Here is a 16,388-nt window from a genome sequence, read left to right as displayed (position 1 = left end):
TCTCACAACTTGAATTTAAACACGTGCATCAGGAAAGTCATACTATGTGCATTAAAATTTGGTGACAGGTGATGACGTTCATTTTAAACGCAGCATTCCAGAATGTTGAACAAAAGATAGCATTGGTGTGTGTACTTAATGTACAATGTTAACATCTTAAGCAAATAGGATATAGGTAGGAAGCGGTACTTCTGTACTTCAGTCATGTTTCTTCAAGGGTGAGAAAAATAAGGTTTTTTTGTTTTGTTTTTTTCCTACAGCACTCAAATTATATGCTACCATTTCAAATGCCAAATATATTACCTTCTCTTCTGTAGCGTATCAGGGCTCTCAGAATTTTCAACCAGATTATAGAAGTGGTGAGAACTTTTTTTGTGTGTGCAGCACTTCAAAGAAAACTCAGACTCTTGTGGGAAGTTTTCCATGGACAAATTTAAATTAAAAACGGCACCGCAGTGGCTAATGGGTGCCCTATGCTCCCATTCTCTATGGATGCTCTCTGGAAGGACTAAATCTCCCTAGATACATTTTTAGCCCTTTTGGTGAGTACAGGGAGTGCAGCATCGGAGTCCCTGGCTTTTGTATATCATGGGAGATGCAGTCCCAGCTAGAGAGCCCAACCCCAAGAGTGAAAGTGTAAGGCACTGTGGTGCCATTTTTCAATCCAAATTTTAGTTTTTGATCAAAATAATGTTTTCCATGCAAAGCTGACACTTTATCACAATTTTGACAAAACCCCGACAACAGGCCTAATTGTGTACTGTTACCCCTATATGCCATCTGTTACAAAAATCAAACAGGCAACTTTAATTCCACTGAAATATTTTCTTTTTATTTCCTAACAAAGGATTGGATAATTGCACCAAAAGGCTATGCAGCAAACTACTGTGATGGAGAATGCTCTTTCCCACTCAATGCACACATGAATGCCACCAATCATGCCATTGTACAAACTTTGGTGAGTATATAGAAAGACTTGTGCTAAACTACAATTGAAGTTGGAGATCAGATTAGTTGGTACAATCAAACTGTTTTCTTTTTTGAAACAGGTTCATCTTATGAATCCTGAATACGTTCCCAAACCCTGTTGTGCACCTACAAAACTAAATGCCATATCCGTTCTTTACTTTGATGATAACTCCAACGTTATTTTGAAAAAATATAGGAATATGGTAGTAAGAGCGTGTGGGTGTCACTGACACACAAACATTCTTCACCCAGACCTACTGTGCAATTCTACCATGAACTTCTAGATTATACCTACCTGACCTTGGAGAAAGTCGAGATGAAGCAGACTTCCAAAACACAATGTGTGCGCCTTATTAGGGGAAACAGCAGGATACATCTTCATTGACATGCACTCACTTTGTAATGGGAACAGGTGCTGGATTTTTTTAAAAAAATGGATGTACAGCATGGCAGTCTTTCTGATCTGCAAGACTTGCAAAAAAAGAAATCTGTCCTGACAAATTTTGTTAGCGTCAATCATTCTCTGTATGGTATTAAAGTCCTCTGAGAGTAGCAGAAACTTAAAAGAGGAGCTTGACCTTGTCAGTTGGTCAGTCCGCAATTCAGTTTTACCAAACCAGCATTTGCTACATGTAAGCCTTGAAAAAGTGTCTCCTGTAGACAAAAAGCAAAGCTGTAGTAGTAAAATATAGAAATGAATGATTTTAATACCTTACTATCATGCATTTTATGTTAGGAAGTGCCTTCTATTTCAAGAATATAGTTGCTACATCAATATGAGTGGTTTCTTCCAGAGGCCAACTTGATAAAGAGCATCTTCAGTTTTGCCAAAGCAAGCCTTTGACCCTCTGCATTCTCCAAACACATATGCTGAACCATAGACTTGACTAGATATTTAACTGCACCATGTATTAGTTCCATAAGGAGAAAGCCACTCCCTACCTGGTGTTTTGAGATGAATGTTCCAACTAGGCAGTGAATTTCTAAATTTGTTCTTGAGCAGCTTCCCACCTTGTTTAGATTCTATAACTCCTGCAAGATGCATCAACTAAGCCTGTTCTGTTTTAGTCCAAAACATTCTTTGCTCCTAAACTGTACCACCCCAGAGGAGGCTGCAATCAGGACAGTTCTACAACTGTAAGTTTATACATAAATTTAGAAGCAGCTCCTGGGCTGGAGAGTGGATATGCAGTTAATGTAAAACTATCTGGCCAAAAAGGAAATTGCATTTAAGAAGTTGGTTTAAAGGATATATTCACATTTTAGCCATAGCTTCTAATAGACTAGTTTTATTCCCAACATTAATAGTAACAATGAATGTTTTGATCAATGTTAAAACTTGTATTAAATACACTTACCTCTAACTCTTGCATTTAAAAAGGCTTCTTGTAAATATAAGCTATAATTTATTGCAGTTGTCATCCTTGTGCTGTAACATTTATAGAAAGACTGGGCTTTTTAAAAAAAAGTTTATTTCGAAAGTCTCAGTGTAAACAATTGTACTACTTTGATTTTATACAAGAAACTCATGAGCCAACGCTTGGGCTGCTACTCATGAGATTGTGCTTCACAACAGTTTTAAAAAACATTAATAAAGGCTTCCTTTAAGGCAGATGTATACACATTTTATCTAATGCATCTGCTAGACACTATTTAGTCCTCATTGTACACTTTCCATGCTTACACATCATTTTTAGTTTGAACAGAACCTGTGATCCTTGCCAGAAGGAGTAAGTTACTGATGTAAAGATAATTTTTACTATTACATATGGACACAAAACAACAGCTTGACTTAGAGCAAAGTGTTGACATATGTAATTCCCAGAGATGACAATGAATTTTGATGCATGAATGTGGGCAGAATTTAGCCCCTTAGAAGAAAAGATACAACTACATTAGCAAGCTAACGGTAGCTGCATTGTAAATTCTTTGGCTTTAATGTATTAGAACACCTCACACAATCAGGTCATCGTTCAAGGCAACGAAGCGTATGGTCCTCCCATTCAAAGGTAGCAACAGGAACATTTGGAAGCGCTCGAGAGGAACTGAACTGGTATTGTAGAAGGGTTTTGCTTCCATTTTAAGGAACAAGAAACACTTTTGAAGTATCAGTCTGCTTATTAAATAAACCATGAGTTCATCTGCTCCTGCTGCTTAAGTCAGATGAGTGGTTCTAGCAGAAAACTGGGGCAAGAGAAATATGGTACAGAAAATTGTTTGCAACCAGTTATTCCTAAATGTGTTAAAGAGGTAGACATCTCTTGGAAAATAATTAAGTGGTTGTTATGATAGCGTCCTCTCCTCTCGTATTGAAGAGAAATGTCTTGTATGAACTGTTATAAAATCCCCCATCTGCTATGGCATCAGTAATATTCAGGCACATAGTAAAAGTACCACTGTGGCTAGGGCCTCCCATAACTAAAGAAATATTAACAGGAAACAAGCAGCTAGTAGGTGCCTGGTATCTTCCAAAGGGGTGTGTTTTTTCTTTTTCAACCTCCCATTTCTTGACCAGCTGCTATATTAAGACATAGTTTTTAGCTTCAGTTGAAAAAGGTAACATTTATTAGCAGAGCTGTGGCTTGCACCTTTCTAGTAATGGTGGACACTTTGTAAGCTGTACTTTGGTAGCAAGCCTTTACCCAAATTCAACCTGAAGACAAAAATAGTTTACCCAGTCCCTTAACTTGATTTTCCTCAAATATTTTAGGCTCAAAGGAAACCATTTATATCTCAACAGGGGAAGGTAGAAATACTGATGCTGAAAATACTCAATTTGCACAGTAACTACTTGTTACCAGTTTTCCTTAACAAACAATGGAAAAGTCAGTACAGTGTGGCTTTAAAACACACACACAAGGAAGATACCACAAGTCAGTACATTCAGTTTTCAAAAACAACAAAAAACCAATCCCACCATTTGAAAATCAATAGCATTAACTTGATTTAACTCTCCCCATTACTGTACAAGAACAGTCAGGGCAGAAGTATCCATGTGTGTTTTACAATTCATCCCTTGCCTGACGCAAAACAAACTTATGCAGTGTTTCAAGATCTCTGGCTCCATTGTGTTCACTGACTTTCTTCCCTCCTCGGAAAAGCAACAGTGTTGGATAACCATTCACCTTTAAGAGGGGGAACAAAAAACAAAATCATGTATCTTCAGTAGCATCCTTACAACACCAGCAGCCACCCTAAAGACTAGGGGCCAAACCCCAAACAGTATGCTTAGCAGTGCTTAACTTTAGGCCCTCTGCCACCAAGTGGGATGAACGGCCCTGTGTTAGGCACCCAGGCTCCCTGTAAATTGCTGCGGAGAGTTGGGTACCTAAAAAAAAGAACTGAACATACTAAGGCATTCAAATCCCTGCTCTGCTATCTCCATCCCCAGGTGAGTGCCCTAACCATTGCAGTGGGTCTCTTGTTGAAGCTGTTCCACTTTATATAAGATATTTAAATATTCACTAGCACAGGGACATTCCTAACCACCAGGTAACCATCCCTCTGTTTTCCCCCCTTCATGAGAAGAGTAACTTCTGAAGTGAGTGCAGTGACAAGATCACTGCACTCTACAGTGAACTGCCACCTGGGCAAATTACTGGAGACTTCAACCTGGGGTACAAATTATTTAAGATTATCTAATTAATTTTAAACCATCCACACTTACAGAAAATCTGTTGCAGACATTACGTTCGATGGTGCAATCTACTTTTGCTATTTTGACATCTGTCAAACCTGGAAATTGTTCTTTGGAGAGGTTCTCCCAAGTTGGAGCCAAGTTCTTACAGTGACCGCACCTAGAAACAGACAGACATGTGTTCAGCAGACATCTTCCAGTGTATGCCCTAGCAGCTTTGTTATGACATCCATAAAATGTGCTCTCTCCTACCTCCTTAATGATATGGGCCAAAATGACAATTATGTAAGTGGACAAGGTGGATTACTTGTGTATTTGAAATAAGCCAGATGATTTGAAGGCTAAAATAGTTTCTGGCTTTTATGTAGTCTCTTCTGGTACAGTATTGTGTGAAATAGTGCATTAACATCTCTCACCCACCAGAAGCTTGTGAAAGCAAACATGAAAAAGATCACGGAATATATTTAAATAAAGTTGCTTGTATCAAGCCACAAACTGATAAATTGTTTAAAAGGTCACACTTTTAAAGTTTTAAATAAGCTACTGGGCATGTACAGTACATTAATTCTCTCCATCATGTCACTTCCCTTTCTCCCACCAAAGCTAACCCAAGACACTGATTGATTAGTCACTTCTCAAGGGGTGTGTCTGTTTTTAAGTCATATTGCACAAAATTTATGACATAAAATGAGACTTCTGTTTTCCTGGCAAAAGTTTTTATCCCAACCCCACCCCCCTTTTAATAATGTAGCCTCCTGGCACTATAAAATTCAAGTTCCTATATTAATGCTAATGAAAAATGCATAATGTTTCTCACAGCCTGAACTCTGCAATAAAGGGGACTCAAGTAGCTTAATGTATTTTCCATCTTAAATTTAAACTTCCTGAAAATTAAAAACAATCCTTCACACATTAGCTCTGTCCTCTTCTCCCTTACCATCCTCAGGCAAGTCACATAGCATTTGCTTCCATTGTTATTTTACCATTACTACTGTACGTATTGGCTAAATCTGGAAATAAGTAGTTTGTTTGCCTGTGATTTTTGCTCTCTACAGACAAACACAACATACTGGCCACATTCTGATCTGCATTACACAGTTGTACATTTAGAGTAACTCCGTTCAAGTGAGACTTAGAGTGGACAGGTCCATGGATGATTTACACCACAATTATTAATTTGCAGTATCATAACATTAGAATGTGGGCCTCTAGATGTAGGTTTTTGAACTTTAATTCTATAGTTGCCTCCAAGAAATAAATCCGTAAAAAAAGTACTTTAGAATTTAAAGATCTATGCATTTCTCATTTTGTTCTGCCTCAGTTGCACCTTAGGTTGGTGGTTACAGAAGCCCATGAGTATCTTAAGGCTTGATTCAGGCATCGACAAAGATGGTGACAAGTCTCTGCCAGAGTTTTCATTCTACAATTCAGAAAACAAGTATATATTTGAACTCTTCTGTTAATATACACGGAGTGTAAAAGCATTACTGACCACGCACAAAAACAATTAAGACAAGATGGTCTCATACTTACTGTGCAACTTAATGTTAATATTTACCTAAAATAAACTGAAGGGCAAAAGTAGATCTCAACCTAATAGTGTTTGCTTAGCCAAACACAAATTAATCTACTCGGAAAGGGAAAAGGTCATTTATATACAATGAACTACAATTGTATACACAGGCATGATTTTTGAGCTAAGAATAGGATACCAACTACATGAATGTAGCAAACAGTTTCCTAAACTACAGCTTTGTGATAACCAATCTATCCTCTCTGGCAGCAGCTAAAAGGTTGGTTCTGTGTTTAATACACCCTTCCTCAATTGCCATCTGGCATTCTTCTGGAATTTGCCCCATGTACCAGTACCCTTTTAGAATCCAGTGAGAAGAGGGGAAGGTATTTAAAGTGTAATTCTACTCTGAAAATTAACGAAAAGGGCTTATTGGGATTCCACTTTTGTCTCTCAATTCTCTTTATATTGAGCTCAGAAAACTAATTCCCAACCCTGCAAACTACATCTGGGTTCTGAATCAAGCCAGATTCTTTCCTCCTTGTGCATCATAGCCTGTAAAAGGTTGTGTAGGCAAAATCCGGTCCTGTGCAACCACATCTGCCTTCAGTGGCGCTGCACAGGTATAAAGTGAACAGCAGACAATTCCACTTATGATATATATTAAAGAGAATTCACCTCATTTCCTCTTAGCTGCATTGAGTCTACAGTGATGAGTAAAAAAGCAGTTAATTTTTGACAATGAAATCAACAAGTTATTTTACAGAACCCAAACTATGCGAAGAATCACCACTGTATAAAAATTACTGCACTGCTGTGGAAGCATACAATCTGCTTTTAGACAGGAATCAAGAAAGTAGCAGCAGAGTATGCTGGGAATGATTGCAGAAGGCAACACGGCAAAGGCAAGCACTGTTTTTTAGTATACAAATATCAATATTAATACTGAATAGACATAAGAAGCTGATCTTTTGGGTAAGAAAAAGCCATGACAAGTCTTCTAGCAGTTCTACTCTGATTTTACAATTTAATTTACTGTGTTTCTCTTCTTCCCCCAGAGTATCTCTCATGCATAATAGGGTAACATTAGTGGCCCTCTAGCAGAAGCACCCCATCACTCTCAGCATGGCTCAGGGATAGCTCTCACACATCAGAGTCAGTAGATTATGGATCCCACACCATGACTTGGGCTCACAGCCAGGGCTGAAATTGCAGTTTAAAAATAGGGAATAGTGCTATGCTGAGAGGCATGATCACTCACTCTGCTAGGTACAAATTAAAAATTCCATGATACTTCTTGTAAATGGTAAGAATAGCATTTCCCCATCTCAAAATAAACCATAGTAAAATCTGAGATTGCTGAACATATTAAATTGTTGGTTGCTTTTGCCTAGTACTGCTGCACTACATATGGCTAACTTACTGCTCTGAAATACTAGCACTTCAATACAAGTATAACAGTTTTCTATTCCATCACCCCTTCCTGTTCAATGCATCTTGGGGGTTAATCAGAGGATGGGTGAGGAAATTTGAATTACATTGTCTTCTGCACACAATGACATTCAGCTTTTTCCATCTCTTCCAACACAGCCAGTGAGGTGGAGCCCACTAACAGATCCGGGTAGGAAGGAGAGCTAGCTGCCTGAGGCTCAATCTAGGTATGACTGAAGTTTGTGGAAGAAAGTAATGAAATTGTCACTCCTCTCGGGTGTGGGGAGCAATGATGTATTTGTTACACAGGTTTGCAACATTGGGGTCTTGTTGCATGTACCAGCTATGCTGGGCATTCCAGTAACAAGCAGATACCAAATATAAATTAATCATTTGGGAATTTTTCCACTGCATGCAGACTAGGGTTGCCAACTTTCTAATCGCACAAAACCAAACACCCAAGCCCTGCCTCTTCCCCTAGGTCCCATCCCCTTCCCCGAGGCCCCGCCTGCACTCACTACGTTCCCCCTCCCTCAGTGACTCACTTTCTCCCACCCTCACTCACTTTCATTGGGCAAGAGGTTGGGGTGCACGAGAGGGTGGCCTCTAATTGGGGATGAGGGGCTGCAGGGTGGGGCCAGAAATGAGAGGTTTGGGGGGCAGGAGGGGGCTCCAGGCTGGGGGGTGGGGCCAAGGGATTCAGAATGAGGGAGGGGGTTGAGGCAGGGGGTTGGGCTCCAGGCTGGGGCCAAGGGATTCAGAGTGTGGGAGGTTGAGGTGTGGGAGGGGGTGAGGGCTCTGGGGTAGGGCTGGGGCTGAGGGTTGGGATACAGGTTCTGCGCTGGGGGTGCAGGAGGCTGGCTCCGAGTTTGGGGGGGGGTCAGGGCTGGGCAGAGGGGGGTGGGATGCAGGCTTACCGTGGGCAGCTCCCAGTCAGCAGGGCAGCGGGGCTAAGGCAGGCTCCCTGCCTGTCCCGACTCCACACTGATGGCCAGCAGGTCGGGCTCCTAGGCCAGCAGCACCCAGGAGGCTCTGCACACTGCTCTCACCTGCAGGCACTGCCCCCCCAGCCCCAAGCGCCACTGGCTGCGGTTCCTGGCCAATGGGAATGTGAAGTCAGTGCTTAGGCAGGGACGGCCACGGGGCTCCACGGGCTGCCCCTGCCCAAGCACTGACTTCACATTCCCATTGGCCAGGAACCGCAGCCAATAGAGCTCGGGGGGGGAGGAGGGGAGGGGCAGTGCCTGCAGGTGAGAGCAGTGTGCAGAGCCTCCTGGCTGCCCCTGGCCTAGGAGCCAGACCTGCTGGCCACTTCCAGTGCAGCACAGCACCAGGACAGGTAGGGATTAGCCTGCCTTAGCCCTGCAGCACTGCCGACCAGATTTTTAACAGCCTGGTCAGCAGTGCTGACTGGAACCACCAGGGTCCCTTTTCGACCTGGCATTCTGGTCGAAAACTGGACACCTGGCAGGCAACCCTAATGCAGACTTCACCACGGTCATCCATGCTGGTCACATCAAGGGTGGGTCACTGTAGCTAACACGCATTACATGCAACTTCACCTTAAGACCACCTGGAAATTGCAGCTAGTGCTTTGCATTCTGGTGACAAGATACTAAATAGGACTCCAGTAGTAGCACATTATACCTGTGCTCCATGGTCTGCACTGGTTTCAGAGTAGCAGCCGTGTTAGTCTGTACCCGCAAAAAGAAAAGGAGTACTTGTGGCACCTTAGAGACTAACACATTTATTTGAGCATAAGCTTTCGTGAGCTACAGCTCACTTCATCAGATGCACTGACTCTCAACTGATTTCCAGGTGAAGTTTCTAACCTCAGAAGTCCTAAACAGTTTGGGCCCTGCTCTAATGCAGAGAGCACCTCTCCCCTTGTATGATTCCAAGAAAACTGAGATCACCAGAGGTGCTCAAGCAACAGCCAGTTTAAATCAAGTCAAGTCATCCTTAGGTGGTAAGTCTTCAAAGGAAATGTCACTTCCCTCTTTTCCCCTCATGTCTGCCAGTGCCTGGATTTGATTCTGGGTATGCAGCAAGGTGGGTTTTGCCAGTCTCTCTCAGGGGACAATAGATAGGAGAATTTTGCTGCCACTCTGCTTGTTTATAAATATTTACTTATTCAAGCTTTGTACACAAGTTAAGATTTAATGCATTTTATATATCTAAATAAAAATTATGTAGGAGCACAAAACTCACACCAAATAATGAATAAAAAGCTAAATACCAATAATTCAGGATAATTTATACAAAAACTACTTACCATGGAGCATAGAATTTAATAAAGGTAACCCCTTTAGCAATGGTTTGGTCAAAGTCTTTTTCAGAGAGAGACAGGACTGTAGCCTGTCAAGAGAAACACAAGTCAAAATTGTATAAGAAGTCAGTTCTTTGAACTCCTGAAATATGTTAAAGAGAAACTCTCAAAACTGCTGCTGTCACTGCCAGATCTCTTCAATCAGATTAGCAGCGTATGCCACTGCCAACCCCCAAATGATGTTTTTCCCTTATATGCCAAGAAATTAAAATATTTCAAGGTCATTTTCACCCATTTGTTGAAAAATAGTGTACCCAAATATGTAACTTTGTAGTATCTGAAAGGTAAGTGTCTAGCAGCTAATGAACCTTCAACTTCATTTTCATATGCTGTCATGCAACTTCCTATGGAATCACTGAGCTAACAATTAGTCTGAACAGTTAAAAAAATACTAATGTGTAAATTAAATGAGCTATCTAGGCCATTCTGATAATATCTTTAAAAGCTCTCCAACTGTGTCGTTACTCTATGTAAAGTAAACAGACTTGTCACCAGAAACAAACATTTGCATGTCAAGTGTAAAATGCAAAAAACACCGCATGAACACCAACAAGAATACCAACTAAGTATGTATTTTATACCAAAAAAAGGACAACATTTTATGTGCAGTTTAGTCATTTGAATGGACATAAAATTGAGTTCAGTCTACCAAATGAGGATTAAACTTCTGCTCTAAAAAATTGTGTGTGGGAGAGGGCGGGCTTCAAATGAAAGTTCAGATGAGAAGTCTGTGATGAATGACCAAATCTACTTTCTATAAAAGCCTCAAGTTACAACTGGGAATAAATGAAAGAGGGAACTGACACTGCTACTTCTTACCCCAATAAAAAAGGATCTTTTACTTTAAGAGAACAAAAATCAAAGAGGAAAAGATATCAATAAGTTTAATTAAAAAACTTCTCTGTATTTCTCAGTTTTATATTAAAAGTCAAATCTAAAATGAAAAAGTCAATTTCACTAAAGCCCTATCTTAGATAAAACACTTAAATTCAACATTACAATATTAAAGATGTTGGTTAACAACATTTACAAAAAATATTGTTAGGTCATGAAACTAAATGTAATTATTTTATTAAGACTGATTTTATCTGAAAATTAGATATTAAACTTTGACCTACTATAAATTACCAGAGGTACAAATAATCTCTCACATGTATTTTAATTTTATACATCCATTACCATCCCACATTTTGTGGGCATAACAAACACTTCTTTTGCAAACCACAAATATTATATAAACTGAACTTAGGCTGTACTTGTTGATGTTACAATTTCTCAATGATTGTATTTGCACATTAGTTGCAATAAAAACCAAAGATGAAAAGCAGAAGTGTGTGGGGTTTTTTTAAGACAAAAACCTAAAGTGATGAAGTGTGACCACGTAGAGTACTATTGTTTTATTACCATTTGCTTGGCAATCTGCATAACTCCCTGTAGCTCCAACACACAATTAATGCAGTCATTCCAAACTCAAAACTTTTACTGGCATAATTTCCCACACTATCACATTCATATTTCCCTCCCCAATTCTTGCTCTTCCCCCACCTTTTGCGGGATTTTTCCCCTCCATCCTTTCTTTCCCTATAAATACAGTATCATTATTTTTCAGATGCTCACCTGTTCCTGCTGTCTCTTTCCTATTTCAGGTCAGAATCCTGTTTGTGACAATCATCTCCAAAACAACCAAATATGATGTCACAAGGATTCTGACTATGTGAAAGACACACAACATGCTAAATTTAGTAGACAAAAAAAAAACGAAGTTGTTTTTAAAATCTATCTGTAGATGGATATGCATGCAACCCTCTAAACAATTTACCGTGACTATAATGACATATGGGCAGTTTTGTTTTTTCCCCAAAAGTTTTCCAATGCATCAGGTTAGTAAAAGCATTAGAAAGGCTTAAGGTTCTATGTTCCTCAACAGCAACTGCTAACCTAAAATGTCTAATACTAACTTTATTAAAAGCTTTGCATGCAAACATGTTTGGCAAGGTTTACAAAGTTATTGTTTACAGGTTACTAAGTTACCACTTTAGCCACCACAAACTTTACCATAAATGACAGGAATTGGCAGTAGATCTGTTGGAATACAGATTTTTGATACAATTTTACAGCACAGTCCACTTACCTCATCATGAGTGGGTTCTGTAGGCTGTTGTGGAACTTCAGATGGCTTATCAGCTTCTGGGGCATTCTTGGCATTTTGTAGCTGAGAATCTACATATTCTTTTAATGAATCCAAATCCCTCTTTCCTTTATACTGGTCAGCCTACAATTAAACCATTTGTGAAAATACATATTGGTTGTTTAGCAAATAGAGTTTTCTGGGGTTTTGGATTTTATCTAAAGATAAACATGGTAAATATCTGTAATAGATCATGTAATACGCATATTCATAATAAAATGCTCTGTGATCTGTAAACATATGTACAGGACTAAGTTTACTCCAAGGATTCAGAATTTGCCATGGAATCCTTCCCTTGTATTTTAGAACCTAAACTTTCATTTAAAAGAAAGATTCAAGACTTTAAAAAGTGGCTGTCTAGAGTAAAACATGGAATTAGAAGCACTCAAAATCTTGGCCCCTCATTTCTAAAGGAAGTTAGCCCTTGTTGCTAGCTCTCAGGATCACAAAGATTCTCTTCAGTGTGTTAAACACAGTGTAAGAAAAAATACAGTAAACAATCAGATTTAGTCTCTATGCTTTAGTTTGATCTGTTGTCAATGTGTTCTGTTGGTTAAATCGAGTACTTCCTTTGACAAGTCTTCAGTTTTGGAATCTCAGATTCCAGTAAGTCCCAGAAGTCTTTGGGGTCAATTTCAGCCCCCTCAGGTGTGAGCTATGAGATGTACCTTAGATTTGAAATATCTTTTCAACGTACTGTTTACAAACTTTCCTACACCTTCTGAGTGAGACAGACATGCCTCTTTAGTCATCTCCTATGCCTTTGGGGAACACTGCAGACTTCGCATCTTTGCCATTCATATGATCCATGTCCAAATAGCTGTGGCTGCTTCTGTCCCTCCCCGACACCCCCAGTCTAAACCAGGGAGCTCCAAGATCCCAAGAAGTCTGTACCTGCTCATTCTTATCCATTTTAGCAGGACAGAGCTCTGCCCATTTTTTTCTCCTCCACCACCCTTGGAGACCTTACCTACCTCTTTCCAGTACTGATGACATGCCAAATTTCAATTATGAGGAGTAAGATGATGACAACGATGGTGACAATGCTCAACTGGCTGAAGCAGTTCCCCCCTTATTGAACAGTACCATGACCTTCCCATTGGACAACTATAAAATTTTCCAGGAGTTGCTGGGTCAAATGGTTGGAAGTTTTATTTCTGGATGTCACACTTGTCCAAAGAAACATCTTTCTGATTCTGAGGGGAGTCCAGCATGAGGGAATAGCAGGATGTTGATAAAGGCCAACTTGACCTTGCCAGATCTGTAGTTCCCCAGGGCAGTGGCTAAAAAGGAGACTCATTTTTACCCAGCATAACAGTAGAGTTTTTATTTTTTTTCTTCTCAGTTTCTGGTTTTGGAAGCAGCTGAAAAGTCCAAGGGAATAGGAGCAACTTTATCTTCACTAATGGATAAGTAGTTCAAAAAATACTCATCTTGTCAGGAAAGCCTACTCTGAAGTGACCTTAGCTCTTTGTAATGGCTATTAATGTGTGGTGCTCCTGACGAAACACATTATTATTTGGGGCCACCAATAGTCTCCTGGGACAACAACATAAAGCATCTTGGAAATTGTTTTGGAAGGTCAGAATGTTCCCTGTGCTTAAGAGCCTTTGCTGTGTTGCTCTCTGCTGTTAAGGCTGTGGAGACAGCAGTCAGCTTAAATCACCATTCACAACTGTAGTTCTCCTGCCAGAAGTTCAGAGTAGAAGTGAAAATTCTGTTACAGGCTTTCATGGCCACCTTGGTGACTATGTTCCACAAAGATTCACATCCTTACCCCAAACTTTTTACTTAAGGTGGCTGTAGGCTAATTTGCACTGCAACACAAACCTTCCAGTTTTCTTCCTAATACCAGTTACTTGGGGAAATAGATGCATAAACTGGACACAGAGTGATAACTTATTTAGATACGATGACACCCATTGGAAAGTTATCGAGGCTGTTCACACTCTTTTGTGATAGTCCGGTAATGAATTACCTGAAAGACTTCAGAAATGGGTTATTCTTTGTGTTTAGACTTGTTGCAGTTGAGTTGATGTCTTCCTAAATAACAAGTTTAGAGCTCATTCCACTAGCTCTAAGGCAGATTAACTTAATAGACTACGTAAGCATGACTTAATTTGTAAAGTTAGCACTTTCAGCTCTATTCATATGCAGCACTATTCTCACTAATTTCAATCTTACCCCAATACTTGAAAGCAGTTCTGTGATTCTTGTTTAATTAGTCCCCCTTTAGAGTTACTTCTGGTAAATCTCCCAAATGTGAAGATCTTCAGAGGCAATTCTCTTAGGAGGAAAATATTACTTACAGTAAAGCTTATTTGGTGTTGTTCAAATATATTGCCTCTGCAGATCTGCACTCCTCATTTCCCTAACCTCTTCAGAGTCCTTCGCAACTGGAGCCACAGGATTCTTATAACCTCACTTCAAATGTTCAGACTTGTGAACTCAACAGGCACTGCTCTGAGCTGATGGCTCCAAGGCCATGCAATACCCATGAATGTGAATCTGGAGAGGCAACATCAGGGGCGAGGGGGAGATTCTATTTTGTCTATTTCATCTATATTTCTAGACACTTTTACATGTAAGGATAAAGTTGGAAGATGAAAATATACCCAGAGTTATCTCATAAGTTGGTATGTTTTGAGATATCTATCCCTGGTTTATGAACAAATGTATGGTTTTTGGTTATTTGCAGACCAGGATGCACAACTATGTTAGATGTTTTATTTGTGGCACAAATGAAAGCAGTCACCACCCCATCCCAGACACTGCCCCATTCATATTGTCCATCTTTACATCTCTTATAAAGAGGCTTTAAAATATATTCAAATAAGCCAACTTCTCCCAACATGCAAGAACATTCTACAAGCCTGCTTGTCTTCACAGAGGAATAAAGGGTTTGACCTTGTACTGTATTTGCAGCCTTACCTTTTCACCATTCCTAAACCAGAGGAGGGTGGGATATCCACGAACTTGGTTTTCAGAACAGACTTCATAATGCTGTGTACAGTCAACCTAAAGTTTAAAATAGTTATAATCATTCACTCATATGGAATAAAATCCATCCTGTTCCAAACATAGCATCATACCCTTTATATTTCATATTTCACAATATGTATCTACAGAGAAATGCAAGGTTTGTCAGAACCTAATTGGAATAATTTACAAGTCTGTGTTCCAAATCTCTCTCAAGCTGTTCAGGGAAAGTAGAGGTAGGACCAGAAAAGAACAAAGGAACTAAGATTTAATATGCTAGTTAAAACAAGTATTCAGTATTCGCAGAGTGAAAAAAATTACAACCTGGGCAGGAGGGCACCCAATACTCATATGTTAAGAATTTGAAACCTAAATTTTCAGTACAAGGATTTACTGGTCTGTTTTATCATTTTGCTTATTTTTTAAATCATATAGAAGTACTTTGAAATCAGAAATCAAACAGCTAGTAACTTGACTTCAGTACAAGGGAAATTCCAAATGCTGAGCAACTGGAATTCAAATTAGATTCTAATGTTGCCACAAGCCAATTTGTAAGGACAGAGATTACATCTACACAGGGATAAAAGATCTGCAGTACAGTTGTGGATGGCCCAGATCAACTGACTTGGGCTTGTGGGACTAAATATTGCTGTGTAGACATTTGGACTTCAGCTGGAGGCCGAGCTCTGGGACCCTCCCCCTTCAGAGGGTCCCAGAGCTAGGCTCCAGCCCAAGCCCATATGTCTACACAGCAATTTTTTTTAGCCCCAGAGCCAAAGCAGTAGTCTGAGCCAGCTGACCTGGGACAGCAATTTTTTTTTTAATCCCTGTGTAGGCATACCCTAATTTACAAATCTGATTAATAAGCAAATAAATAATCTACATGTCACATGCATGGTTTCAGCATCTGCTTGAGACAGCACATAGATTTTTAAAGTTAACATTCGGAATTCTTTGCCACAGAGCACTGAAGTGAGGACAAGTAAACAGACTACAGGCACAAAGTAAAAGGTGCTACTGACATTCACCTGGATTACATGAAGGTCATGTTTCCTGCCTACTTAGGGAATCACAGTCCAAGCCAAAACAAGTTTCCAATAGTTTCATGGTACCCTGTCACACAAAACTAGGTAGACATTAAGACTAACTGCCTTTATTAGGAAAAAAATGCTAAAACATGCAAGATAGAACACTGGATAAAACAGGACTTTTGAAAACAATGGACTTATAACTCTCTCCATGAGGAAAGACTGGGTAATACTGTAGTAAGAACATACTTAAACCAAGCAATAACTGCACCAGATAGCTCATGCAAACATTCCAGATGCTCACAAAGTAATCA

The 16,388-nt window shown here is 39.8% G+C and overlaps 2 protein-coding genes across 3 annotated transcripts in view; one reads left to right on the top strand and one right to left on the bottom strand.

Moving 5' to 3' along the window:
• The window catches only part of BMP6 (bone morphogenetic protein 6), a 163,252-nt gene extending 159,158 nt beyond the window's left edge, over window positions 1–4,094 (top strand). For both annotated transcript variants that reach the window (XM_075125385.1, XM_048839805.2), the window contains 2 exons: window positions 848–958; window positions 1,050–4,094. In XM_075125385.1, coding sequence (XP_074981486.1) covers window positions 848–958; window positions 1,050–1,199 — 261 coding nt within the window. In that variant the 3' untranslated portion in view covers window positions 1,200–4,094. The remainder of the gene's footprint in view (window positions 1–847; window positions 959–1,049) is intronic.
• Window positions 2,425–16,388, bottom strand: part of TXNDC5 (thioredoxin domain containing 5) — a 38,596-nt gene continuing 24,632 nt past the window's right edge. Inside the window, exons 6-10 of the mRNA XM_048839806.2 lie at window positions 14,999–15,085; window positions 12,011–12,151; window positions 9,826–9,908; window positions 4,637–4,766; window positions 2,425–4,094 (exon numbers count right to left, since the gene is read on the bottom strand). Of these exons, the coding sequence (XP_048695763.2) occupies window positions 3,972–4,094; window positions 4,637–4,766; window positions 9,826–9,908; window positions 12,011–12,151; window positions 14,999–15,085 (564 nt within the window). The 3' untranslated portion in view covers window positions 2,425–3,971. The remainder of the gene's footprint in view (window positions 4,095–4,636; window positions 4,767–9,825; window positions 9,909–12,010; window positions 12,152–14,998; window positions 15,086–16,388) is intronic.

The sequence above is a fragment of the Caretta caretta genome, chromosome 2 (assembly GCF_965140235.1).
Source record: "Caretta caretta isolate rCarCar2 chromosome 2, rCarCar1.hap1, whole genome shotgun sequence".
Taxonomy (NCBI): Eukaryota; Metazoa; Chordata; order Testudines; family Cheloniidae; genus Caretta; species Caretta caretta.
This window is presented reverse-complemented; position numbering and strand designations above follow the sequence as displayed.